General features: G+C 49.9%; 1 protein-coding gene across 2 annotated transcripts in view; it reads left to right on the top strand.

Moving 5' to 3' along the window:
- Window positions 1-24,943, top strand: part of MAPKAPK2 (MAPK activated protein kinase 2) — a 43,510-nt gene extending 18,567 nt beyond the window's left edge. Inside the window, exons 2-10 of one of the 2 annotated variants that reach the window (XM_053667961.1) lie at window positions 19,697-19,836; window positions 20,029-20,093; window positions 20,376-20,455; window positions 20,958-21,084; window positions 21,647-21,722; window positions 22,127-22,251; window positions 22,532-22,617; window positions 22,734-22,814; window positions 23,359-24,943. In XM_053667961.1, the coding sequence (XP_053523936.1) occupies window positions 19,697-19,836; window positions 20,029-20,093; window positions 20,376-20,455; window positions 20,958-21,084; window positions 21,647-21,722; window positions 22,127-22,251; window positions 22,532-22,617; window positions 22,734-22,814; window positions 23,359-23,502 (924 nt within the window). In that variant the 3' untranslated portion in view covers window positions 23,503-24,943. The remainder of the gene's footprint in view (window positions 1-19,696; window positions 19,837-20,028; window positions 20,094-20,375; window positions 20,456-20,957; window positions 21,085-21,646; window positions 21,723-22,126; window positions 22,252-22,531; window positions 22,618-22,733; window positions 22,815-23,358) is intronic. The other variant, XM_053667962.1, reaches the window with a different exon arrangement.
- The last annotated feature ends 1,240 nt before the right edge of the window (window positions 24,944-26,183 follow it).

Raw genomic sequence — 26,183 nt, 5'->3', positions numbered from 1 at the left:
CAGCTGAATTGAATGGTGACGAAACCACACGTGTGTGTGTGCCCATTGGTTCTTCATTCACCCGTTTACTGGAAGTATTTCTTATATACTCCAAGCAGTAGAAGACTGTGTACTGGGACTGGGTGAGCATGGAGGAGAGAGGCCCCCATTTCTCCAAATACTACAGCCTTGGAACGTGCTGTGGAGTGCCTGTTCTGAGATGCTCCGTGATCACATAAACCTGGGGAACATTAACATTTTAAAGGCTCGGAGAAGCTCTGTAGTAAAAGAATCTGTTTGCTTTTTCTATAACCTAGAGTTTCTGTCATATATGGGACCCTTTCTTCCTTATCACTGCCCTAGGAGAACTGTCCAGTGGTTCAAAGAATTCACCTGACTCTAGATCAACACAGGTTTGAGAGGCATAGAAGAGGTTCATGCATGCTGTGTGTGTGTGTGTGTGTGTGTGTGTGTGAGTGAGTGCTGGGGGTGTGTGGCAGAGAAGGGCCCCTGGCAGGTGGCGTCTATTGAAGTTGGCCCCGTCTGTATCTGTGCTGGCTTTGTGCTTCTGGGGGCTTTTGTCCCGGCTTGGAAATACTGAATAGCAGCTACATCTGTCATGCCTGAGAAGTGTGGGTTTGTAGCATGGGGGCGAACCAGCAGTGAGCAGGCTCCCCTGTTTGAGGCCCAGGCTACTGAGAGCTCCCCAGTGTCAGAGCAGGGAGGGGCCGGTGATCCCGGGGCAGCTGCTTGCTAATCCTGGAAGTGGAGGGAAGCAAGATTTAGCTCCCTTATCTCTCTGCCTTTTCCTGTCTGATGGGGAGGTTGTGTGGAACCTGGAGGTAGCTGCCAGGAAGAAACAGGTGGGCTGGGTGTTTTTTCCCCTGTTCATCAGCCAAAGGGCATCTGGAGGGGGACCAGGGTAGAAGGGCACTTGGCTGTCTATCACTCAGGGAAGGGAGATCAAGGCATTTCAGTTTAAATTGAAGGACGAGTTCAGAATTGTGACATGTGTTTACTAAAGTTTGTGGGTTTTTAAAATTCGAGAGTCCTGCATAGAATTGTTTTCGGAACACTGGTGTTGGGAGATGGATATGAGTGATGGCCCCTCGGATGGTCAGCTCCCTGAGAGAGGCCTGGGAGTCCCTGCTGCATTCTTCACTCGGAGCCAACACAGGCCCAGGGAATTTCTGAGCCTGTGGCAGGCCTCAGCGCCCCCTGGGACAGCTTTGCCAGGCAGCTGTGGTGATTTTTAAGGAAATCAGCAACTGGGGAGAAATGGGAATGTGGGTGGGAGCCAGCCCCTCTTGCTGGGGAACAGATACTTCCAATGTGAGTAGACCTTGGTTTCCTTAATACAGGCCCAGGATCTCCTATCTTAGTACATGTGTGTATGTATGTTTTGTTATACTGCTTTTCCTCAATTGACCTACCCAAAGGGAGGGAGTTAGTCTGCCCTTAGGAAAAAGGGTGAGGTGTCCGTCACCTCCCGGCTCCTCTGGCCCTCTCCTGGCCTTTCCTCAGCCGCAACTGCGGCCACAGTGGCTGGTGCTGGCAGAGGAGCACACCCAGTCCCTCTGACTGTTGCCTGGGCTAGTAGAAGGGGCAGATGCCATCCTTCAGTTTCCCCTGCACAGGAAGTCTGGGGGGGGCCAGGCTTTGGTTTGGGGAGTTGGAGTATTAGCTGCTGCTGCCAACTGGGGCTGCGTTTGCAGACTCCCGGGCTCCAGCGTCCCCGGAGGGACTAGTGGCTCTGACCCTGTGGACTTGCTGCAGCCCCCAGGGGGGAGCCCTTGCCAGGAAGCTCTGAGCTCACTGAGGTGGGTCTTGGGTAAGGGTGGAGGAGGACTGGGGAGTAGGGATGACTCCTTCTTCCCCCATCAGCCGGGGGTGCATCACACAGCTGGGAATGTACTCAGGCCACTTCCAGACATGTCGGTCATTATGGAAGTTCTTCAGGATCTCAGATTTCCCCGAGGTGATTTGCCGTGGCTCCTCCAGGGGAGGAGTGGGATTCCCCCGTCCCAGGCACTCCAGAGGTTTCCTCTGGGCTCCTGGGCTGCCGTTTCCGAGTCTTGATGTGTCAGCAGTCTGTGCAGCGGCCGCCCGCCTGTCCTCCCCCAGCTGCTAGCCCCAACCTCACTCCCAGGAGAACGGTGGGGAGGAAGTTCTGCCAGAGGTGCTTTTGGGTTTGCGAGGTAACAGTCTTCGGTTTGAGAAACACGCATCCTCCCTCCCCTTTCAGATCTAAAGACAGGAGCACTAGATTCTTGAGTGGGTAAGGAAGGGAAAAGAGGGGATGTTGTAGGCCCTGAAGTCTGGGAGGGGTTCACCAGGCTTTCCTGGGTCCCCAGCGCTTTTCTGAGAAGTCAGTGCAGTCTGCTCCGGCCGCTGGGCTTAGCCCTCACTCCACCACTAACCAGCTGTGGAACCCTGGCAAATGTCCGAAAGGCTCTGAACCTTTCTGTCTGGGTGCCTGAAATGAGGATCGCATTGGATCCACTGAGATTACAACTTTAAAGGTGATCTTATATACGCAAGGCTATAGAATATATACAAACTGAACACACTTTAAAAAGTTTATTGAGGTAACATTGGTCAATAACATAAATTTCAGGTGTGCAACATTATAGTTCAATATGCCGTATATCAGGTAAAAAGGAATTTACTCACATCACCTTATCTCAACCCCTCCTCTCTGGTGGCCACCATTCCATTGTCTGTATCTAGGAGTTTGTTCTGGAAAACTAAACAAATTTCAAGGTTACATTACTTACCTAGGGAGAGAGAATGATGCCAAAGAATTTAGAGTTGGAAGAAACCTTAGACCTCAGGTAGGCTAGGCTTATGTTAGATTTTCCAGAGGAGGAGACAGTGAAAATGTCTTGTCTGCTGGCAAGTTAGCACTCAGCGAGTTAGCTGTGGAACGGGGACTGGCTCCAGGCTGGCCGGCTTTCTGTCCTGCCCTGCCAGCACTCCGTATGCCCCCGGGTGTGTGCCCTTGAGGCAGAGAGCTACAGAGTGGGTAGACCAGACCACAGGAGTCCCACAGTCGATTCCGTTTAAAGTGTCCATGCCACTGGGGGTGAGGGAGGGAGAGATAGTAGAGTAGATGATCTAAAAATTGTTGAAATTGGACTTCTCAAAATGTCAGTGCATTTTTTTCTCTCTGGCAAATGTATCTCCTTAATTCTCTTGGGCTCCATAAGGTTCGTGTCTCAGAAACCCTGCTGTGGGTTGGTGGGTGGGTTGGGGTGCTTCTACTCATTGGTTTGGTGTTTGCTGTGGCTGATCTGCAGGGTGGATAATCTACACGCAGACAGTCCAGAGCTGGTGTACCCAGTCCCTTTCTCTGAAGACATAGTGACACAACAGCAAGCTCTGTGCCTTTTGTGTGTAGGAAACTGGCAGGAGCTTGCTGAGGCTGTAATTGCATCTCTGCATCCTTTGGCTCTTATCTAGAAACATGGTTTGCACAGACTGTCAGAGCTGGAAAGCACTTTAAGAATCCTTTAAACTGGTCCCTTCAGTCCAGGGGAAGGTATCAAGGCCAGAGAGGGGCAGAGACTTGTCCTGGACTCAGAGTAGGATAGCGATGGAGCTGGTCTCATGGGGACAAGAACTCCGATGACAAAGGTCTGACTGAGCACCAGCCTCACCACGTTCTCAGTCTTGGCTAAGGTCCTCTGCTTGGCGCCCCCCCCGCCGTCAGCCAGGCCATGCACTGCTGCCCTGGAAAGCCACTCTCTTGGCTGAAACAGAGCCTCTTCTTCCCCTTGCCACCTCTTCTTTTCCTTGTGCTCACTGCTGACTGTTACTTCTCCCTTCTGATTAAGAAACGTGTCCGATATGCAGCAAACTCGAAAGAGTTGTGCAGTAAACACTTAAATACCCAGCCACCTAGATTCTGTCATTGACATTTTACTCTCCTTGCTCTGTCACGTCTTTCTCCATCTTTGCATGTGCCAGTCTGCTTATCAGCATACCTTCTTTTGGGAGTACATTTTGTAGTAAGCTGCAAGCATCAGTACATTTTACCTCTAAACATTTCGGTGTGAATAAGTATAAATTAGAGTTTAATATTTGTTCATGCTTTCATTTTGTTTTGTTTTTTTGTGGTAAAATTGATATAAATGGAAATTTATGTGAATTTCAAAATGCTTAGAATTTTAAGTGCATCATTTTTTGAGTTTTGATAAATGCTTCCATCCATGCAACACAAACCTCTGTCAAGACACAGAGTAAACAGTTTGCATCACCTCGTGAGTTCCCTCATGCTCCTTCCCAGGCAGTCTCATTTCTGTGGATTTCCCCCCATGGATTGCTTTTGCCTGTTCTGGAACATCGTGTAAATGGAATGGTCAGGACGAACTTTTCTATGTAAGGGTCATCCACTTGGTTCCCCGTATGGGTAGTCTGTTTCTTTTTATACTTAGTAGTATTCTGTTGTATGGATATGATAAAATGTTCTTGTCGGTTTTGCTGTTGATGGACATGTGGAGTAGTTCCGGTTTTTGACTGCGATGACCAGAGCTCCCGGGAACATTCTTGCCTACGTCTTTGTGGGCATCGTGTTTTTATTTCTTATGGGTCAATTCCTAGGAGTGGCATTGCAGGGTCAAAGGAGACTGTTATTCCTGTTCCTGACTCTCTGTGACCGCTACACTCGCATATTCCGCACCCAAGGTTGTATTAGGAAGTTCCTTATTGCTCCTCTAGATGATCGTCTTAACTCCATGTGGGGGTCCCTTGAAATCCCACCTGACAGCCTCTGCTGGAATGTTTCCAGGGACAGGGAGCTTACTACCTTCCAGGCCCCTGCTTTTGTGGGACAGCTCCTTGTCCTTTCCACCTTGGGTGTCCTTGTGTATTATGTCCTTTGTGCAGATAGTACTGGCTTCTCGTGGTTCCAGTGTACATGAATTTCTGTCGCCACGACTTAGTTAAGTAGCACTAGGCCCCCGACATCATGGCTCAAATTCCAGGTGTCGTGTAGATGGACTCTCGAGTAATCGCATGGAGCACAGACCTTGCTACTGGTCCTTCAGTCCACACATCACTGTGCATGTATCAGGTGTTTGTTAGGGCCAGCGACCATTCATGCCCCCTTTTCCCGAGTGTCCCTTCTTTCAGAGTGTGTCGGTGGGTTCATATGGAGACAGGAAAGTCATGTACAGTTGTCTGACCTCCTTGTCTCCTAATGATAACTTGTGACATTTTATCAAGAGAGAGAATCAAAAGTGGGGGTTTTTCAGCCAAGAAATGAAAAGTTGGAGCTGAACATGAAACAACCATCTAGTGAATCGCTGACCGTGTGACTGTCGCCACTGCCCCGGTTTGAGGCCAGGGTGCAGCCAGAGGAGCTCGGCGCTCACCAACAGGAGCGGTTGTGCCGAGAATGTTGAAGTAAGTCCAGAGGAAGTGACACTGGAGAAAACTTCACATTGTGGGCGCTCTCGGAGGTTACTTTGCAACATTGAAAGTGCAAAGGATGAAATACTGGAAACCGGTCCAAACTCAGAAAGGAGCAGGACAGTTTGCAGAAGGGTAGAAAAGATGCTTGATCTGTGTCCTGTGTGACAAGGCAGGCGCGAACTACTTTGGATAAGTTTTTTACTAAGAAATAAAACGCTCATTCTCAGTGTCTCTAATGTTTTTTATTACAGTATACTAAATAAATACTAGTTCTTTTTTTCATTTCTCTTCATTTATAACTAAGAAGGTTTTAATGTTTTGGCAAAATTTTCTCAAGGTGATGGAACAATCTTCCTTTTTTTCATTGATGATTAAGATTGGTTTGCACAGTCATTTCTATGATTCCATGTTACTACATAGAGCAAAGGCTGTCTGTATTTACTAAAGTTGGGGTGAATATACTCACCTTTCTTTTGTTTTTTTGAAACATTCTACAAAAATGGAATCAGTATATGCATCAATCTGCATCTTGCTTTTTTCATGGAAGAATACCTTTTTGGAGAAATTTTGATCTCAGTATATATCTAGATCTACCTTATTCTTGATAATTGTACATTGTTTTACGCACCATTATAGATGTACCATGATTTATTTGATCAGTTTCCTAGTAATGGGCATTTAGTTGATCTCTGTTTCTTTTCCATTTGAACGAATGCTGCAGTGGATGTAGCTGATAGATACTATCAGTAGCCCCATTTAGTGCACGAAGACAGTGATGAGAAAGTGAAGTAACTGCTTGAGGTCAGGTAGTTACTGAGCTTGGAGCTGACGTTTAAACTTGAGACAGTCTAATTCCAGGGCCCTTGCCTTTATGTACAATACTTTACAGCTTCTCCTTTCTTAGAAGTATTGGTTAACAATAAAACAATAGCAGCAAAAAATAATAGTAAAGGTTTGAGCTAGGCACAATTCTAAGTGCAAATTCATTGTTAGTATCATTAATTGAACAGCTCCCCTAGAAGTTGTTACCTCTGTGTTACCCTGAAGGAAACTGGAGGTCTAAGAATGTTAGGACACTCTGGGGCCCCACGGAGAGTTCAGGTTAAGTGGGCAGCCGGGACCCACCCAGGCAGCCTGGCTCCAGAACCCTTGCTCTCATTCATTGTGTGTTGTGGATCCAACTGGGGGAAGGTCTCTTTCATCACAAGCTGTTAGATGGTCTTTGTGAACCTTAAAATACGACTTTGTTTTGGGTTAGTTTTACCCATGTTTTCACTTATGGTAGTCTTTTTAAATCTTGGCAAACTTCCAGTGTTTAGTCACTTGCAAGTTTGATTAGCTGTCTTTAGTCAACTTGACGGTAAAACACTCGGCAAAGCCAAAAGTGGCATTCGTTGCTTTGTCACTAGAGGTGTCCTCTGGGTTCAGCCAACACAAGTATACATTGAGTCTGTTCATAATGCCATGTATTGGGCCTAGGATTTGGAATCAGAGGTGAACAAGATGTCGTCCCAGCCTCCAGGGGCCGAGGCTGTACAGCAGGAGCAGGAGCAGTCTCGTGAGTGTACCAGTCAGTGCTGAAGTGGGAGTTTAACAATTGTGGGAGTGGAGAGGTCAGAGGGGCTCACTCTGCTTGGAAGTCCTCAGGGAGGCTTCATAGGAGGGGACGATGCACTTTATCGTGAAGGATGCAAAGGCGTGGCTTGTTTGAGGGCACTGAAGTTCAGTGTAGCTTAAGTGAGACGGAATGTGTTGGGAAGTGAGGGCAGAGGTCTCACGGGTAAAAGCTGAGGACCATGGTAAGGAACTTGGGTTTTATCACGCTACCCTTAAGGAAGCAAATGTCTGCTCAGATTATCTCTCTGGCGGTTGGCCCGCCAGCAGATTAAATACCATCTAGAAGCCAGTTAGAAGGCACCCAAGAGCAAAGGGAACCAAGCAAGTGGCTTCAACTGAAGGTGAGCAAAGGGATCCTTGCAAGTGGCACCAAGGTTGGAAAAGGGAAGATGGATTTGTGAGATCTTTTGCAAGACACAGTTGGTTTGCTTCAGTGGTGGAGGGTGGTGGAGGGAGGGAGAGAGGCTGAGGGGTGACGTCAAGATTTATATCTGAGAGTCTGGCTGGGTGGTGACGTCATTGTCATTAACTAAGGCTGGGGGCAAGTGAAAGGGAGCAGGGCATTCAATTTGGTGCATGTTCAGCCTGTCCTAGACCCATTAAATAACACTTTATAATTGGCCATTTGTAACAATTGCAAGTATTATTGAAATGCTTTGTCATATTACCCCCTCTTTGTCATCTCAAAGGTCTGCCAGGAGACTTTGTATGCTTTTATAGAAGTCAAGGCCCCGTGTATCTGACCTTTGCTCTATAATTTAGTAACCCTGCTAAAAATGGTAATCAGATTAGTTGGCATGGCTTCTCAGGGAACCCAGGCTGGGTCGTGATGGTCCAGTTCGTGATCCGTTCTAGAGCTTTGCCAGAGACATAAGAAGTTGAGCAGTCTTTCTTATCAACAGTTCTGTTTACATATTGTGTCTGTTTCCTTAACTAGACCGTGATCTCTTGAATGCCCAAGTGTTTAGTCTGGTGCCTGGTGCATAATGGGTGCTGAGGGGAAGTGTGCTGCCCAAAAGCAGGGCATTGCCCATCTCAGGACCTGCAGATTCTTTCTGCATCCTGGGTGTGATTCTTCTAAGATTGGCCTCTCTTTTAACTCACTCACCCTTGGGTGATTATAAGCTGGCTCTTGGTCTCGCTTGGATTTGAGGTTTCCCTTGAAAGCATGACATATGGAGGTCATTCCAATCTGAAGAAGGTTCTCCTTTCTCAGTTATGATGGAACATAGTGGAGACGAATATTCCCCCACATCTGTTATTTTTGTAGACTACAGCCTCCATCCCCATGATGGGCCCACTTCCTCCTTGGTTCTTCTTACAGCTTTGCATGTAGATTTAAGGCACGCTTCTCATAGTTCTTGCATTTTTACAAACTCTGCTCATTCTGTTTCATCAGCCACTTGCTTTGGGTCTGTCCTGGTTATAGGCAGTTGCTCATGTCTTTGGACTATCCTTTAACATCTGAACTCGTCAGAGCTGGCCCTGCGTTGGCCTTGGCATCTGTGGCTGTCTGCTTTTCATTCCTTTTTCTGGATCATTGTGCTTTAAATGATCACAGTCCACTTGTTAGAGAGCAGGGCATAGTTTTCAGAATGCATTCCCTTTGGGGATCTCCACTCATCTGCTCTTTTGTGTCAGCATCTAAATCCTGGTTTTCTGGAAGTCTAGGCTAAGTGACAGTTTCTGTCCCCAGGTTTTTAGTTCTGTTCTTTAAACTCTTAAATGACAAGATTACTTCCCAATGTGGTATTCTTGTTATTACTGTTTTTGCTAACTAAGTTGTTTCTGACTGTTTTTTTTCTTCTTCTTTAAACATGGTTTTTTATGAGACTTGGCTCCCTGTTCAAAATTGGGCTTAGGGTTTTAGTTCCCTTCCTTGCATCCTCGGCTGTGTGAGAGGCAAGCTGTTTAGTAAAGCAAGTCAGGGATTTATCAGGTGCCCTACTCCTAGCAGAACACTGACATCTCTTTCTCAGATGTCCTGTGCCCACATTGGGTCCCTTGAGCTCTGCCCTGCATCTGAGCTGGTTTTGCTGAGTAGGAAAGAGTGGTCTGTGTCCTCTGCCTGACCACGTCTTCTCCCACATGTGACCATTTATGGTTCTTTGTCTTTCTTTCCTTGCTCGGTTGTCCTCTACTCTTAGGCAAGTGGATTGTGAAATTGTAGTCCAGGTGCGGTGTACGTGTGGACACGCGTGTGTGTGGACACTGCCCCTTGATTTATATGACTCTTCTCTTCTCCTGCCTTCTCTCTCACCTCCCACCAGATCTGTTGATTAAGGTGTGCTTGCCAGGGGTCTTCTTCCTTAAATTGGAGTGATGAAGGTGAAATGGCATTTGTGACTTCCGATTAAAAACTGGAAATTGCAAAAAAAGATTGAAAATTGCTTTGTCAGTTGTATGGGATTCAGCTGAGGGAGACCAGAAGCACTGTTCCTCACCCCTCCTGTCTCAATTTCTGTTGGTAATTTCTCCATCTCTGATTTTCAGACATGGCATTTTTCTTCCTGCCACTCATACTTAGCTTAAAGCCAGCTTGGAGAGTTCAGTGTGTTGTCTTCCTGCCCCCGTCTCTGCGTCCCAGGGAAAGATGCCCAGTATCTTGTTGTAGGCCATGGTCCCCAGCATTGTTCCGATACACAGTCTGCCCTTTAATCTTCTGCACTGAGCTGTGTGTTGGGCCTGATGGGTTTAGAGATAACTGGGGTAGACGCCTGTGAACAGAGTGGGGAAGGGAGGCATCTAGGAACAGCGAGACAGGGCAACAGTAGACCAGTGTTAGAAGCTCAGTGTTTTGCAAAGCTGCCCTTGTAGTGGGGGAAGAACAGCAGGACTTGAAGACTAGAGTCTGAGTTGGGTCTGAGTCTTGTCTCTATCACTTTGCAGCAGGTGGCCCTGGGCAGGTTACCTCTCGGGGCCTTGGTGGTCACACCTGTCAGTGGAGTCAGCAGTTGACTCCCTCTTGGGAGGCTGGCGTGTGGCTTATTTTCTATTTATAAGGTGCACCTGACACGTGTTGGTGCAGCACACGTGAGAATTTCTTTCTCTTTCAGAGTCATAATCATCTACTAGCAGAAATAGAAATATCTGTGTCTTCCACTTTTTCAGTTTCCTACCCCAAACTGGAAGTGTCAGACACCGTGCCTGTGAGTGGGCTCACGTCCACGTGCGTCAGATGTGGCCAGCAGGGGTGCTTTGGGGCTTTGGCCTGCTTTCGACCATATTTCAGTGACGTTCTCCAGGAACATGCCAGGCCTTTGCATCAACTCAGTTGCCTTCATCCTTAGAAGTTACAGAGTCGTCCTTCCTGTGGCCAGTGTGGGACTGTCTCTGCTCACTTACCTCCCTAGAGGAGGGAGGGTTGGCTTGCTCTGGGGCACATATGAGGGGGGACCCCTCAAAATGGAATTATCTTCTGGAGGGCAGGCCCCTTGTAGTACAGGCTTCCCTCGCTAGGTGAGTGTTCTAGGAACCCGTCTGTATCAGTGCACTTAGCTGGTGTTGTGAGAGGCTGTGTTCAGCTTCAGTGAATTTTTTTGAAGATTCTTTCAATGTGTTTGCCCATTTCATGGTGATTTACAAGCGCACCTGCCCACACTGCACTGAGTGTTTAGCACTTTTTGACCAAAAATGGCATGACCCCTGTTCCCCACCCTCCCTACTCACCCAGTCTCCTCTCCTGTCCCCCACCCCTAGAGAGTTTGTTTTTGTTTCCCTGGATGAAAAAAGTCCCCAAAGGGAAGTTTTGCCAATGTGGAAGAGGTGAGACAAAAAATGGCTGAAGCACTAAAAGCCGTCAAAATCGACAAGTTCAAAGACTATTTTGAGCAGCGGGAAAAACATCTCAATAGGTGCATTGCATCAAATGGAGAGTATTTTGAAGGTGACTGAAATTTAAACATGTAAGAAAAAATGCGCAATTTTTATAAATCAATTCGGTTTTAGGGCGCCTCCTCGTATAGCTGTCACTGTCAGGCCAGGGGCAGATTAAGGCTGAGGCAGACTGCACTTCAGAGTGTAAACACCTCGACCGAAGGAGGAAACTATGTATAGATGGTGAACAATTCAACAATAGAGAGATATAAAATTAAAAGGAAAAACTAAAAGGAAAACACAGTCCTCTTTCTTGTACTTACTGTACCTTAGTGGTTAACAGTGTTAACATGTTTTGGGGGTAAATTCCTCTGGAACAGTTTGAAGCATCCGAAAATCTACATACCTTCTCCCTCTGCCTTAAAAACAGACAAAGTAAAAATGACAACAAAAACACCCAAATGGGGTATTATTTTACATTCTGTTCAGTATTTTATTTTGGAAATTAAAAAAAACAACATTTTGCCCTGGCCGGTGTGGCTCAGTGGATTGAGCATGGGCCTGTGAACCAAAAGGTTGCTGGTTCGATTCCCAGTCAGGGCACGTGCCTGGGTGGCAGGCCACGGTCCCCAGTTGGTGGAGCACAAGAGGCAACCACACATTGATGTTTCTCTCTCTTTCTTTCTCCTTCCCTTCCTCTCTCTCTCTCTCGAAAGTAAATGAATAAAACCTTAAAACAAACATAAACAAACAAAAAATCCCACAACATTTATTAACTTTTTGGTGTGTTTGCTTCTCATCTTTCTGATTAAACTTTAAAAGTTAGTTACGGCCCCGACTGGTGTGGCTCAGTTGGTTGGGCATTGTTCTGCAAAGCTAAAGGTCACTGGTTTGATTCCTGGTTAGGGCACAGGCCAGGGTTGTAGGTTCCATCCCCGGTCACGGTAAATACAGGAGGCGACTGACTGATGTTTCTGTCCCTCTCTTTCTCCTCCCTTCCCTCTAAAATTAAATAAATAAAAATTAAATTTTTTTCTTTAAAAAAAGTTACATGATGTGAATGCAGTTCCATTTAAAAAATGAGATCATTAACGGTGAAGCCACAGTGTCAGCCTGTTCTTTGTCTTTGTGCCCATTTAGTAACATTTTCTCCTGCCCACGGCAGTGGGTGTGGCCACACCCCTGCAGGGCTCTGCAGGGGGGCTCCTGTGCGTGTGTGCTGCTGCCCGAGTGACCAGCACCTGAGGGGCAGGCATTTTGGTTGTTACCAGGTTTCTTTTCTTTCTTTTTTTTTATTGTCATTAAAATGATTTAGGAACATATTTATAGGGCGATTTTTTATCTGGGTAGTTGCTGGGTCCAAGGTTTGGACATTTACAGTTTTGACAGATAGGACCAAATTCCTCTAAAAACATATCCCTACTGGTTATGTGCTCGGGTGCCTTCTCCTCCCGTATCTTTGCATAAACCCAGACGTTGTATTTTGTTATGTTTTTGGTCAGGCATTAAAAGAGTTTTGCCATTCTGGTGAAATTATTATTATAGTTTTTATAAACATTTCTGTTTTAATGAGTCGTATCGAGTATCTCCCACTTGGCCATCTGCGTTTCTTTGTCTTTCAATGGCCTGCTTTGACGCTTCGCTCATTTTTATATTGGGTTGTTAATCCTTTACAGTCGATTTGCCAGAGTTAAGTTAGCCTTTTATCCATTTAAAAAATGCTGTCATTTACAGTGTGGCTTTTAAGGCTCCTGCCTTTTCGTGGACCCTTGGTCCTCAGGCTGCCCTGGGAAGGTCCTGGTGGGCGGTTGAGGTGGGGGGCACCACAGGAAAGGTTGTAGTCGCCTTCTGGGCAGTGTGGCCTGTTGTTTTATGGCTTTTGGACTGGATTCCCCATTGTAAGCTTTGGCTTTGTTTTGGGTGGGGATTTCCTCCCATCCCATAAATGAAAGTTGGTAACGAATAGAAGCTTTTACCTCCCAAATGTTCGAGAATGTGAGCGCCAACACGAGGGGCCTCTGTGATGTACTTCTGTGTGTCTTTTATTACAGTGACCTTCTAAGGTTAAACACATCCGCTGTGAGGTTTATGTTTAGATCAGCTTCCAGGGGAGGACCTTCGGTTCCTCCTCCCTGAGCTTCGTGAAGGTTCTGGCATGGGGGCGCACTCCCCACCCCCAGCAGATGCAGAGGAAAATCATTTCATCAAGGCTTATCTGTTGGTCATCACTCGTGTCCCTGAGCTGGGCTGGATGCAAAGAGGCCTGCGCCTGTCTCCCCAGCCTTTAAACAGCTCTCTGTGACTTGGGGAATGAGAGAGTCCCCTCACCACCAGGGATGTTTTTGTGGCAGCTCCCAGTTTATTTCCTTTGCAGCACAAATCACAACGCATGATTAAAAATTAAAACCAACCAACCAACCTTGTTTATTACGAGCCTCGTGCGTTAAAATGTAAGTCTCATGGGGCAGGCCTTCCTTGTCACATTCTGTGTTATATATTCCATAGTCTTCGAGACCGGTGTGTGGCACACTCTGGATGCTTCAGGGTTTTGCTGAGTGATGGCATTCTGGGGAGGTGCTACGCGGTACTGCCCGTGCCCTGTGTCTCCTCCCCATGCCCCTCCCTCCCGGGCTGCGGATCCAGGGGTGAAGGCTTTGGGTTGACCGAAGAGATAGTAGATGATGTAAGGACATTGTGTTCTGGTCCTGCACCTTGTGACCTGCTCACACCTCCCTTTTTCACTGGTACAGGGCATTGGGAGGCCCAGTTTCCCAGGTTGCAGGCTGAAAGGAGTGGGCCAGAGATCTTTGAGCCAGACATGGGTGCCCCAGTCCTAGCTGGGGAGTTCTGGAGGGTTAGGTTGGGGCCAGTGAATGATTGAACAGCTGTACTGCAGTTCTCCTTATCTTCTCCCCTGGGCACGAGCTGCTTAATTGCTCAGGACTCCATGGACTCTGGCTGGCTGAGTCGCCTGGCAGAGCTGCCTGTAAGTCACAAGCTGCTGTTCCCTGGCCATGTGGGGGTATGGATGACACCTTCCAATTAAAAGTTGGAGAGCTAAGCTTCTTTGCCTCTTTAAAAAGTATATATGTTAATTAGAAATGATGTAGAAGGTAAAGCTATAGTAAAGAAAATCAAGTCACCTGTAATCCTCCCTTTAAGATACAATTACTGTTAACATTTACTGAGTATGAATGCCCTTTCTGTTACAGATATACACATGATACACATGTTATGTGTGTCTATGTGTAGATGTACATGTAGAACTATATTGTACATAGGCTTTGTAACTTGCTCTTTCATTTACTGCCAGATACTTCCTGATGAATATATTTAACAAAACTACATGTTGGGATTTGTGCTGCCCCCCCCCCAAAAAAAAAAGTAGACAATAACAATGACGGTGACTAAGAAGCTAGTAGATACATAGGAATCTATTTCCTGTAAATATTCTGAAACAGCATTTTAAAGATTGTAGATTGTATAGATAAATCTCTCGCTGTAACTGGGCACTCAGCTTGTTAGCCGTTTCTAGTTAAGGTAAATAATTATTGGGATATATATATATATATAAATATATATATGTCTCCTTAAAGCTCCATCTATGATTAGTACCTTAGGGTAAAATCTAAAAGAAATTTCAAGGTCAAAGGGTTTGCACTTTAAGGCACATGTACATTTTCAGCCCCCACTTTTGGCTCTTGACCCCACAGCCTTGGGCAGATTTTGTCCCCTCGGCCTTGCCACGGGTGGTGGACAAGAGGCTTTGGGAGCAGTGGAGATGAAGTTCATGTTCCAGTCCAGCCACACACAACTGGCTGACAGGCCTTGAACTAGTTGCTTACCATCTCTGAGCCTGTTTTGTTATTTATAAAATAGGAGACTTCCTCCTGGGGTGGGTGTGAGGGTTCCCATTCCTACTACTTAGCACCCAAGTAACAGCACGCGCCCAACAGGCAGTGGCCTGGCCCCTTTCCCTGCTCCTCTGGACCCGAGGCTGCCTGCTGCTTGGTGGGCTGTGTGAGAGGGGGTTGCTCAGATGCCAGCCTGGGCAGCAACCCTCCTTCCCAAGTCCTCCTCTTTTCTTCTGCCTGGGAAGGCCGGCAGGTCTGCCCCAGCCTTCTTTGTGTGCTACTGGCTGGGGGCTGGTGCGTGACCTGTGCCCCTGCTGGGAGTGCAGGGCTGTTCTGTTTAACAAGAAGACACACCGCACACAGACAGCACAGAGTCTGATTCAGACTCACGCATCCTCTTGCCACAGGGTCGTTCCTGAGAAGGGCTCGCTTCTTCTCTCCTTACGGGGCAGCTCTGCCGCCGGCTGTCTGGTTTAGGTGGCATAGGCGGGGGCTGGACTGCTCAGGGCCTAGGATGCAAAGCTGCTTCCCTTCCAGGGTTCTGGGTCCCCCTCCGCCCAGTGCTAATGCCTTAAATGAGATGGGCAGGAGTGGGAGTCCAGCTCCCCACCCCAATGGGACTCTCACACTGCTGGGGGCGGGGGTGTTGGGGGAGCAGAACAGTCAGCAAACACCAATGCAGTTCTTACTATGCGCCAAGTGCCACCCTTAGTAATTTACATAATGTATATGTTAATTCATTTAACACAGATAGGTACTATTATTATCCTATTTAACAGATAGGAAACGGAGGCACAAAGGGGTTAGACTCCTTGGTAAGTGGTGGTGGAGCCTGGGAAGGCGGTGCTGCATAGGGGCCTGAGTTTGTTCCCTCCTGTCCTTGTGTCTACTTCGCTGAGGAGCAGAGCCTCAGGCCTGGGCTCTGTTTCTTCCTTTTCTCTGGCTCTGTTCAGCCAAGCTTGGGGTGCTGGCTATTTTCCAGTCTCTTCATGTGAGCCCATGATGGGAGATTTGGGGGGCAGATAAGTGGGACCATCTTGCCTCCCTCCAGGTTCCGGCAAAGACAGACAGGCAGGAACAGCATTTTGGGAGCCCTGAGGGGTCCCTCCCAGGCAGTGGACTCTGTGGCTTGGTGCCTGGCCCCTGCCAAACTGGGAGGCGGGCTTGCCTATTGCATTGCAGTCTAGTGCAATACAGCATGTGCTGCAGTCTCCTCAGTGCAAGAGAATTTCAGATGCAAGCTTGGAGGGAGGCGGGAAGTCACGGTATCTGTTCCAGGCTTAGCATGGGTTTAAAATACTTCACAGTCCCTTCTAGGCAGACATTCCTTGCCCAAGAACCTGTGTGGCTTTTTAGTAGGAAGACGCTTCCCTCCCTCCGATTCAGGCCCTTGGGTGTCCTCTGCCCTTTTCCATGCCAGAGAGGTGGAACCTTTCCTAGGTGAGACTCTCGGCTTCTGGTTGAACTTTCCATCGCATCTCTGCTGGTTGCCCCTGTCAGCACCTTGGGAATCCTGTTTTCTCTCCTTGTCTCTTCTCTCTGGCGTGGAGCTCAGGCACCTCCCCTGCTGTTCTTTACTTAGCGTGTACTCCAGATTAGCACATTCTTGATTTCCTCTCTCCAGGCTCTCTGCACGCCACAGCTGTCTGCAAAGCCTCTTTGGCTCTTCCTGGCTCTGCCCCATGACGTCAGCCAGCCTGCCCTCCTGACTGATTTGAAGGTCTTGCTTTCATTGCTTGCGTTGGTTTTCATATCCATTCAGGGACTTTTGATAAACATGTCCCTGAATGTCAGCTAACAGTTCATGGGAAATTTTTATTCTGTTTCTCTTAGAATTAAAGGGGGGAGAAGGTACATAAAATAAGTAGCATAGATGATAGGTAGAAAATAGATAGGGGTGGTCATAAACTAAAAGGGGGATGGTGGGGGAGGGGGTGTACAGGGTGGAGGGGAATGAAGGGGGGAAATAGAACAACTGTAATGATATAATTAATAAAATATATTTAAAAAATTAAAAAAATCATTCTTTACAGTTGCTTGTTTTGTTGAATGGAATCCAGTATAACAGATGAGGAAACCCTTTGCAGAAATGTAAAGTGGCCCTGTCGACACAAGCAGGGAAGTGAGTTGTGTGTGCTTCCCAAGGCCAGGTGTGCTGTACTAGATCCAGTGGGCTCCTCCACTGGCCGAGAGTTGTCTGCGAGCTGGGAGGGGGATGTGACCCCAGGCTTTCTGGCTGTAGTTCTTGTTTGCCTGATGGCACATTCTAACATGCCTAAGGCAGAGAACAGAGCTTGGAGTGTGTGCTGGCATTTCAGGAGGGGCGTGCACTTGGGTTTGGGTCTTGGTGCTTCTTCACTCAGCACAGCTGTGGTTGGCTGGAGCTGGTTCCCAGGCTGTGGCCACCAGGCTGCAGACAGAAACCCAGCCTACAGTCCTGCAGATGACTTGTGCTGGCTGTACCACGTACTCCAGCCTCTGCACAGATGTGACGGAGAGACAGTTATGCTGTAGGTTCAGTGATGCGTGCCTGTCTGGTGACACAGCACAATTAACGGTGTTATTTCATTAGATGTTCACAATGGCTCTAAGAGGGAGGGGCCCAGCTAGGTATTATCCTCCCTAACTTAGAGCTGCAAAACAGGCTTAGAAAGGTAAGGACCTCTCCAGGATAGGCAACCAGAAGTTGATCCATGACTTCATATTGCCTCCTAGTAAATTTGACAACTTTCTTTTTCTCAGGGACTCAGTTCTTGTGTGCCCATAGGGGGCGATAGAGGTCTTTCCTGTTTGGCTGCTCTGAAAACCATTGCTCCTGAATCCTTTGAATTTATCAGTCACTCTCACAGCCCATTATCTCAGTGGGTTCAAGTATTTTCTATGTGTATGCCTAGTGCACTCCTGGCCCCCCATCTCCAGCCTGTGTTCTTTCAGATCAGAACCCTTCTATTTGGTCTTAATGTACTATGCAATGTACAGCCCATAGTAGGAGCTCAGTAAATGCTTGTGGAATTAAATTACATGCACATGAAATCACTCAGTGCCTCCTTCTACTCCTCATAGAGCTTGAGAAAGGAAAATAAATTTCCTGGTGCACCCAAATGTATGAAGTTGAGGCTGGCCAAACTCAGGACCGGTGCGGTGTCCTCATTTGGCCACGAGGTGGCAGTGTGACCCCACAGGGACTTCCTCTTGCCAGATTCTTGGGAGATTGAATTAACTGGGCATCTGTTTGGGTATCAGCTCTGCAGTCAGTCTGCGTTTGGAGGTCTGAGACTAACAAGCCTCTGCCTCCATTCTGTCTCTAAAAGCTGTGTGATGTGTAGTGGAAAAGGCTTGGGCTTTGCAGCCCACCAGTCCTTAATTCAAACCCTGGCTCCCCTTTTCTCTAAATCTGAGCCTGGCACACACTATTTTTTCTGAGCCTCAGTTTTCTCACCCTGTAAAATGGCAAGTACTGTAAAATTAGAAAAGGTTGAGCATATCATGGGCCATGGCGGAAATGAGTGCTAGTTTTACGGTTGGGAATACTCATGTTTGCCTTTCATTGCCCTTTGTAATCTGGCTCCATCTTGGCCATGTGATCTTACTTATTAAGCACCAAGCTCCACGCACTTTCCAGCAGGTTCCTTAGCTCACCCACCCACCCCAACCCGCTCCCTCTGAGTCAGCCCTGATTCCCGCCCTTTCCCCCTGCCTGTCAGCCTTGCCTCCGGCCTGCGCCTTTCCTTCTCAGTCTGGCTGCCTGCCGCATACCCAGCCCTCTCCTGTCCGAGGCAGTTGGGGTGTGTCCTGTGTAGTGCTAATCTTGACTTCCCACAGAGTCGGCAAGTCTGTGATCGGAGGGTTCTTGTCTTAGTGATTGTGGCATCTGCACGGGGTCCTTAGCAAACATTCTGTGAGGAGAGTGACAGCTCCACTTACTGAGCACATGCCAGGCACTCTGCTAGGCATTTTGCAGAATTCTTTCACTTAATTCTTACAACAAATATATACCCATTTACAAAGGGGTGTATTAGGGTGCTTTTTGGCTCTTACCAAAAAGAAGCCATAAAGGATGTGTGGTGATATCAGCAAGGATCCAGGTAGTGGTCCCCTCTCCTGGTTGCCCTCCTCAGTGTGTGAGTTCATCCTCTTAGGCTGGTTCTCCTCACGGTACCAAGGTGACTTTCCTGGTCCCGGGTGTCATATGCAGGAGAGTTGATGTGTGGTCCTCGTGCTCCCTTAAAGAGGCCTCTGAGCCAGTTTCCTACCAAGTTCTCCTTGGCCGATGTTGGTCTCAGGCTGACTTCCAAGCCTGTCACAAGTAAAGTGCCTGGACCTAATGAGACTTGCTTGGACCAGTCAAGAGCCAGCCCCTGAGACTCGTGATAGAGTCGGGCTCTTTTCATGCCCCTGGCCACCTGGCCCAGGAGAGATGAGGGGATGGGAAGGAGGCTTGGTGAGTTAAAGAACTTGTTTAAGGTTGCACGTCTCACAAGAATCAATATTTGAACTACCTTGGGCTGACTCTGAGGCCATCTGTTGTTGAATGAGGTAAACCGCAGACGTGGAAAGAACGTTGCTCGGAATTTGGTCTGCTGGGATGGGGGGATCTCAGAAGCGCCTTTTCTTACAAATCCTCGAGTCTCTGCTCTCCCTAGATCCCTCTTCATCATTGGATTGGTTTTCCTTGGCCTGTCTTTCCCCCGCGCCTCCTTCACCCCTGTCTTCTGGTGCTGCCTGCTGCCGGTCTTCTAGAATGGACTTGGTGCCCTTTGCTGCATAGACTGTCAGGACCCCAAGGGGTCACACTGGGGTTTTTGTCAGAAGAGATAGGGAGCCGTAAAGCTCCGAGTCAGGATTTAGGAGAAGGAGCTGCCAAGGGAAAATGCCGAGGAGGCTGGCTTGGTAGAGGATTGGTGGTGGAGGAGTTCATGGTGCACCAGTGGGCATGTCAGCAGGCACATGGGCCAGCAGCCAGCCATTCCCCTCCAGAGATGGTGCCATTATTCAGGAGGCTGTTTGGCTTGTAGATGCTTCAGGACTGCCCCAAGGCCCGGCGCGAGGTAGAGCTGCATTGGCGGGCCTCCCAGTGCCCACACATCGTGCGGATCGTGGACGTCTATGAGAACCTGTATGCGGGGCGGAAGTGCCTGCTGATCGTGATGGAGTGGTAAGCAGCCTCGCTGGTTCTGCTCCTGGCCCAGCCTCCACACTTCCTGCCCAGGCCCCTCACTTTCCGAGGATTGGCCAGGTGTGCCCCAAAGCTTAAAATGTGAATGCTTGAATTTTTGGGGGGGAAGGGATGATGGAGAGTGATGGCGGGGTGTTGTGTTCCCCAGATCTAACTGTGGCTTTTTTCCAGTTTGGATGGTGGAGAACTCTTTAGCCGAATCCAGGACCGAGGAGACCAGGCGTTCACAGAAAGAGGTAGAAAGGGTCGGTTGTAGGATACGACACCTTGGTCAGGCAGGGCAGCAGGGTTTTGGAAGGGGACCTTCTGCAGTGCCTGCCCTCTGGGAATATGCTGAGGCCTGCCACCTCCTCTGGCTCGCTGCTGGGGCTGGTGTCCTCAGCTAAGCCCAGGTTGCTCCCTGTGTCTTGGTTTCTGGAGTGGGCAGTGGATATAGGGAGCCTTAGGCTGCATGGGGGTGGGCTAGTATGCTGCATTTTCAAACCTAATGACAATCTTTCTTTCCCTCTCCTCTATAGAAGCGTCAGAAATCATGAAGAGCATTGGTGAGGCCATTCAGTATTTGCACTCAATCAATATTGCTCATCGGGATGTCAAGGTACCAGCTGTTCATCACTCATCCCCTCCCCACCCCTCTCCCCAACTCAGGTGCTGCAGAGGGCTTTGGGATCATAGTGACCCCAGGAAGGATTGCCAGAGTCATCCTGCCTCCCTGCTGGTTCCTGAGGGCAGAGGTGGGCAGGGTACCGTTCTCTGCTCTGCAGTGTCTGCCCTCTCTAGGCAAACCTCCAAACCAGCAGGGAAGCCTCTGTGGCCACGCTCAGCCCTGTAGTCCTCAGTCAGCAGCACACAGTCGTACCTTTGGTTTCTCTGCTTGTGGTGTTTATTGCTGGTTCTGTGCATTAGTCTCTTACCTCCCAGCACAACGTCAGCTCTTGGTAGGCCAGGAGCTAGCCGATTGCATGCAGCTGATGGCGTGCAGATCATAGGCAGTAGACAAGTGGCTGTTGATAGAGGAAGGAAGGATGTTATCTGTGCCCTTTTGACTTTCCAGAGCCTCTCATGGCAGGATTGTTATTTTTCTGTGTCTCTTTCTATAGCCCGAGAATCTCCTGTACACCTCCAAAAGGCCCAACGCCATTCTGAAACTCACTGATTTTGGCTTTGCCAAAGAAACCACCAGCCACAACTCGCTGACCACTCCTTGTTATACACCATACTATGTGGGTAGGTCCAGAGGAACCCAGACCTTGTCCTTCCTCAGAGCCTTCTCAAACCCTCTTCTTCTGACCTTGAAACCACATGTCCTAAGAGAGCTGTGTCCCGCAGCACGCTCTGGTGCCAGTTCTGGTGTGGTCTGGCCTGAAGGGATACTCTATCTAGAGCTAAGCTGGGATTGAAGTGTCATAGGAAATTGTCTGCCTGCGGTTGCAGGCAGGGCTTTGGGCACATGGGCTCTTACCCCCAGAAGAGCCGTCATCTCCAGCAGCTTCCTAGTGGCGTCTGGTACACAGGTTCGGTTCTGGACCCCTGCTGATGGCTAAGGGTCAGCTTGCAGATGTGTCTGTCAAACTCTGGACATCGTGGGACTGAAAGGCTCTTGTCAAAAATATTTTTTCTTAAGATTTGAGCCCTTGGTTCCACTTGGAGGAAGACATTTCCTATATTCCCCTCCCACCCCAAGCTGTGGTCCCATCCTGATTGGCTGGGGGGAGCATCATCCACAGAGAAGCTGCGTGGGTCACAGTGTCTGAGTGCCAGCCTGCCCACGCTGCCTTTTGGTTTGCAGCTCCAGAAGTGCTGGGCCCAGAGAAGTATGACAAGTCCTGTGACATGTGGTCCCTGGGTGTCATCATGTACATCCTGTGAGTGTGCCAAGGAGGGAGTTGGGAGGGAGGGACCAGGACCGGCCGGGTCAGCACAGAGGTGGGAGGAGGCCTGACCTCTCTGGGATGAGAGGAAGAGGCAAAGGTTAGCATTCCCCTGCTGGGTGGGGAATTCCCTGAGTATCTCCTGCATGTCCCCTTGCTTAGTGGGTTCTAACAGCCAAGTGATGGGTGTAAACTATTTAACGGGCAGGGAAGCCTGTGGTTTGGGTGCTTGGTATATAGGAATCCTGGGCCCTGTCCTTGGCTTTCTGTATTGTGCCTGGCTCAACAAGTCCCAGCTTCTCTGTGACCTTTACGAGAGTATGTTTCTCAGCCTATTTCTGGTGTAGTTACCCCAAATAACACCAACTCTTCCTCCTTTCCTGCTTCTCCTGGCTCAGGCTGTGTGGGTATCCACCCTTCTATTCCAACCATGGCCTTGCCATCTCTCCGGGCATGAAGAGTCGCATCCGAATGGGCCAGTATGAATTTCCCAACCCAGAGTGGTCGGAAGTATCAGAGGAAGGTGAAGAGCTCGTGTGTGTGTGTGTGTGTGTGTGTGTGTGTGTGTACACGTGGCCGTGTGGGGGGTGTAGCTATGGACTGCGCACAGCAGCTGGGCGTGTCCTGCCTGGGTGAAGGGCCTGCCATAGGCCTGGGCAGGTCCTGTGGGGGGGTAGCCGTGATGGTCCTTGGGCAGTCTGCCCCCGTGCGGCACCCCCAGGTTCCTCCCTGAAGATGGTGGGAAAGAGCAGGAGCGGAAGAACGGCCCCTGAGCTGGCTCTGTCCTCTGTGTCATCCCACAGTGAAGATGCTCATCCGGAACCTGCTAAAAACAGAGCCCACTCAGAGGATGACCATCACGGAGTTTATGAACCACCCCTGGATCATGGTGAGCCTGGTGGCCAGAGGGACCTGGGTCCTGGGTCACTGTCCCTTGGGATGAGGCCTTAGCCAGGACTCTGCCCTGCCCAGGCTTTCACTTGGACCCCTTTTCTCTCCCCTCAGCAATCAACAAAGGTCCCTCAGACCCCCCTGCACACCAGCCGGGTCCTGAAGGAGGACAAGGAGCGGTGGGAGGATGTCAAGGTGAGGGAATCACGGGCCTAGAGAGGCGTGGGGTAGAGCTTACAAGAGTGCCTGGCGGTGCCCGCCCGGGAGGATTTGGTTCTGCGTTCTCTGCCCCGGGGGATGCCTGTTCCAGTGAGAACGGTGACTCTGAGCCACTTGCTGACCAGGCTGGGGCAGAAGAGTCTCTGTGCAGTCTAAACTCAGCTGACTGTTTCCCACAACTCTCCGCTCCCAGGGTCTCTGTAAGGACCTGAGAGACCATTTGCAGATGAGGTAACAGAGGCCCAGAGAGTGGAATGACCCGTTCAAGGTCACACAACTGATGAGTGGCTGCCGCAGACTAGAGCTCAGGTCTCCTGACTCCTTGGCCTGTGCTCTTCCTGCCTCTCTGTGAAGTCACTGGAGGGCTCTGGGAGAGTGGCAGCGGTGGTGGCCAACTCAGTCAACCCAGCCCGGGGCTGAGGCTGCTGTCAGTCCCGGACCCACCACCGGCCCGCCCGCCCTCATCCTACTTTTATTTACATCTCTTACATTTCTCTGTGTTTTTCCCCCTTCCTCCCAGGAGGAGATGACCAGTGCCTTGGCCACAATGCGCGTCGACTATGAACAGATCAAGATAAAAAAGATTGAAGATGCCTCTAATCCCCTGCTTCTAAAGAGGCGGAAGAAAGCTCGGGCCCTGGAGGCCGCAGCCCTCGCTCACTGAGCCGCTCGGCCCGTCCTCCCCCGGAGGACAAGCAATAACTCTCGACCTGGAAATATTTTTTAAATGAAGAGACACAGAACCGTTTGCAGCTGCCTCCCCTCCTCCTCGCCGCTTGGAGCCTGGAGCCTCACGAGAGGCTGACTTCTGCCTTCAGTTCCGGCCCCCCCGGAGAGGGAGGGGCTCGGAGGCCATGGAGAGAAGGGAGCAAGATGCTCTTGAACCTGTGCTCACTTTGCAGTTTTATCAGTAATTTGACTTAGAATTTTTATGAAACTTCTTTTATTGTTCTTTCCCCTCCCCTCTCCCCCAAACCCCTTCCTCTTGTTAAAGGGTATTTGTAGAAACTGTTATAGAGAGTGTCCCTGTGTGTTGTCCCACCTGCCCCAGTCCCCGCCACAGCTTGAGCTTCGCCGCTGGCCGAGGCGTCCCGGAGCTCAAGGCCATGGAGGGCTAGGGCCAGGGTGCCGCCCATGTCCTCTGCTGGAGCCCTGGGACGTCACTCGTGTGCCAGGCAGATAGGAGTGTGATTGAGTGTGCGTGCGTGCCTGTGCATGTGTGCCTGGGGCTGTGCGTTTGTGGGGCCGGGCCAGGCAGGCAGGGTCCCCAGAGCCTTTCCCTGCGCGGGCCGGCCCTGCCTGTGTCGGGCCTGCCGCAGTGCCTGGGAGCCTCTCTGGACTCCGAGCCCGGCCCCCCCAGGGCCTGTCTCTGTTGGCCAGTCCGGGAGCTGGAGAGGAGTCACTAGGCACTGGCATGAAACAGGAAGACTGGACTGCCCACCTCTAGGACCCTGACTCCCCATTTAGTGCTGGTCCTAGTCCTCCGAGGTGCTGATCTGCCGAGTAACCTCTGCTTCCCCTTCCTTGTCTGTTTTTCTTACATTTTTAGCCATTTCTCAACAGGCCTTCTCTCAGCTCACATAGGTGAGCCCGGGTACTTTATAAGTGACACAGAGCCTCTGTATTTTGCCCTGGGCTCACCAGCTACCCCTGGTGGGCAAAGGCAGCACCATCCTTGTGGTCCTCCCACACATTTCCATGGTGTGGCCTAGTGGATTTGGGGGGGTCTTCACACCAAAGATGTCCCGACTCCACCCCTTCCCCATTAGCCACGTCACCCCCACCTGAAACAACTTGGCTTCATGTGTCCAGACGAGTGAGGGGAGGGCAGGGGCCTCCCCCAGTATTACTGGGTGCACCATGGGCGAGGTCCTTAGGGCCATGGTCCTTTTGGGGCAGGGGTGGGGGGTCAGTGATACTTCAGTTTTCATCTCCCTCAGGGCAAGGTGGTAGAGGGGCACCCAGGGTCTTCTCTGTCATGGGGGAAGGGCTCCGAGTGCCTGCACTGCCTCCCGTGTCTGGTGGTGTGTCCAGCATTCAAGAGTGTTGTAAACTGTTGTTTTGTATGAGCGAAATCATCTTTACTAAACAGATTTAATAATTGACAGGTTTTGTTTCTCTTTTTTCATGGAGCTTAGCCCCTTGACCCCTCCATCTCTGTCCCTGCCCCTCAGGCCCTCCCACATGTGGAGAGTGGTTCTGTCTGTTGGAGAGACAGAGGCTGGGTATCCCGGAAGAGAAGAAGACAGGACAGGAGGGGTAGGGACGGGAGGGATGGGGAGGTTAGGGGACCTGAGGGTCTGCAGGGAAGGAGAAGGTGCAGGAGGGGACGAGAGGAGGGGAGGGCCTCCTGGGCAAGCAGCAGCCAGTGCCTGCCCTGTTGGCCTGGCCAGTGTGTCTGGTGTAGGGGCTTCAGTGCTGCTGTCCTTTGGAGCAGGGCGGAGGTGCCAGGAAGGGCCTGGGACCTGTGCTCTTGCCAAATGAGTCAGGAGCCAAGTTGCTTCTTGGCACATGATTCTTTCACCCATTTAGCTGTAGTCAGACACTGGCACCCTCAGCCTGGTCTGGCCAACTGGCATGGGGGCGTCTAGGGAGAAGAGGGTGGTGGTTAATAGAGTTCAAATCCTGAGAAAGACCAGGGGAGCAGGTTGGTGTAGTTCCTGAGATTTCCAGGAGGGGGTGATAGGGGTCAGGCAGAAAGCAAAAAACAGCAGAGCTGGAAGAGGTCTCAGGGTTCATGTGACCCATCTGCCTCCATTCCCAGGTGAAAAGACCAAGGCCTAGAGGGGGAGATCACATGGCTGGGTTTGCTATCGGGCCAGAGGTAGAGGTGGGTCTGCTGACCCCACTGCTCTCTCTCCCAGTCAGACAGTAGAATCCACATTTTTTCACATGAGCCTCAGAGTTGCGGGGGGGAGAAAGGTGAGGCAGGGTGGTTACCCCTGTCTCATGAGTGAGGAAGCTGATGGAGAGGGTAAAGGCATGTGCCTCGGGTCACACCGCTCACTGGTCAGGTCTGGAACTCAGGACCCCAAGACCTGCAGAATCTCCCCTTCAGACTGTGTCTCCTGCCTGGGCGCCAGGCCTCCTTGTGTCCGTAGGCGTTGGTGGGTCACATCCCTTCCATTCAGGCTCAAGGGCACAGGCACGGTGGTCCCTGCATGAGTCTTGAAAGGACAGCTGTGGTTGGGTCTTACGTCGAAACTCAAGTCACCACTCTAGAAACCACTTCCCAGATGAACCAGCATACGGTTTTGCTTTCAGAGAAATCGTTAGGCTGTGTGAGCTTATGAAGGTGTCGGTGGTAACAGCCTGGGGAAGAGGAGGCCAGGGTGGTGGGAAGGC

This window comes from Artibeus jamaicensis, unplaced genomic scaffold, assembly GCF_021234435.1.
Source record: "Artibeus jamaicensis isolate MK-2021 breed Jamaican fruit bat unplaced genomic scaffold, CSHL_Jam_final contig_475, whole genome shotgun sequence".
Lineage (NCBI taxonomy): Eukaryota > Metazoa > Chordata > Mammalia > Chiroptera > Phyllostomidae > Artibeus > Artibeus jamaicensis.
The sequence above is the reverse complement of the archived record's forward strand: the minus strand, read 5'-3'. Positions and strand labels throughout refer to the sequence as shown.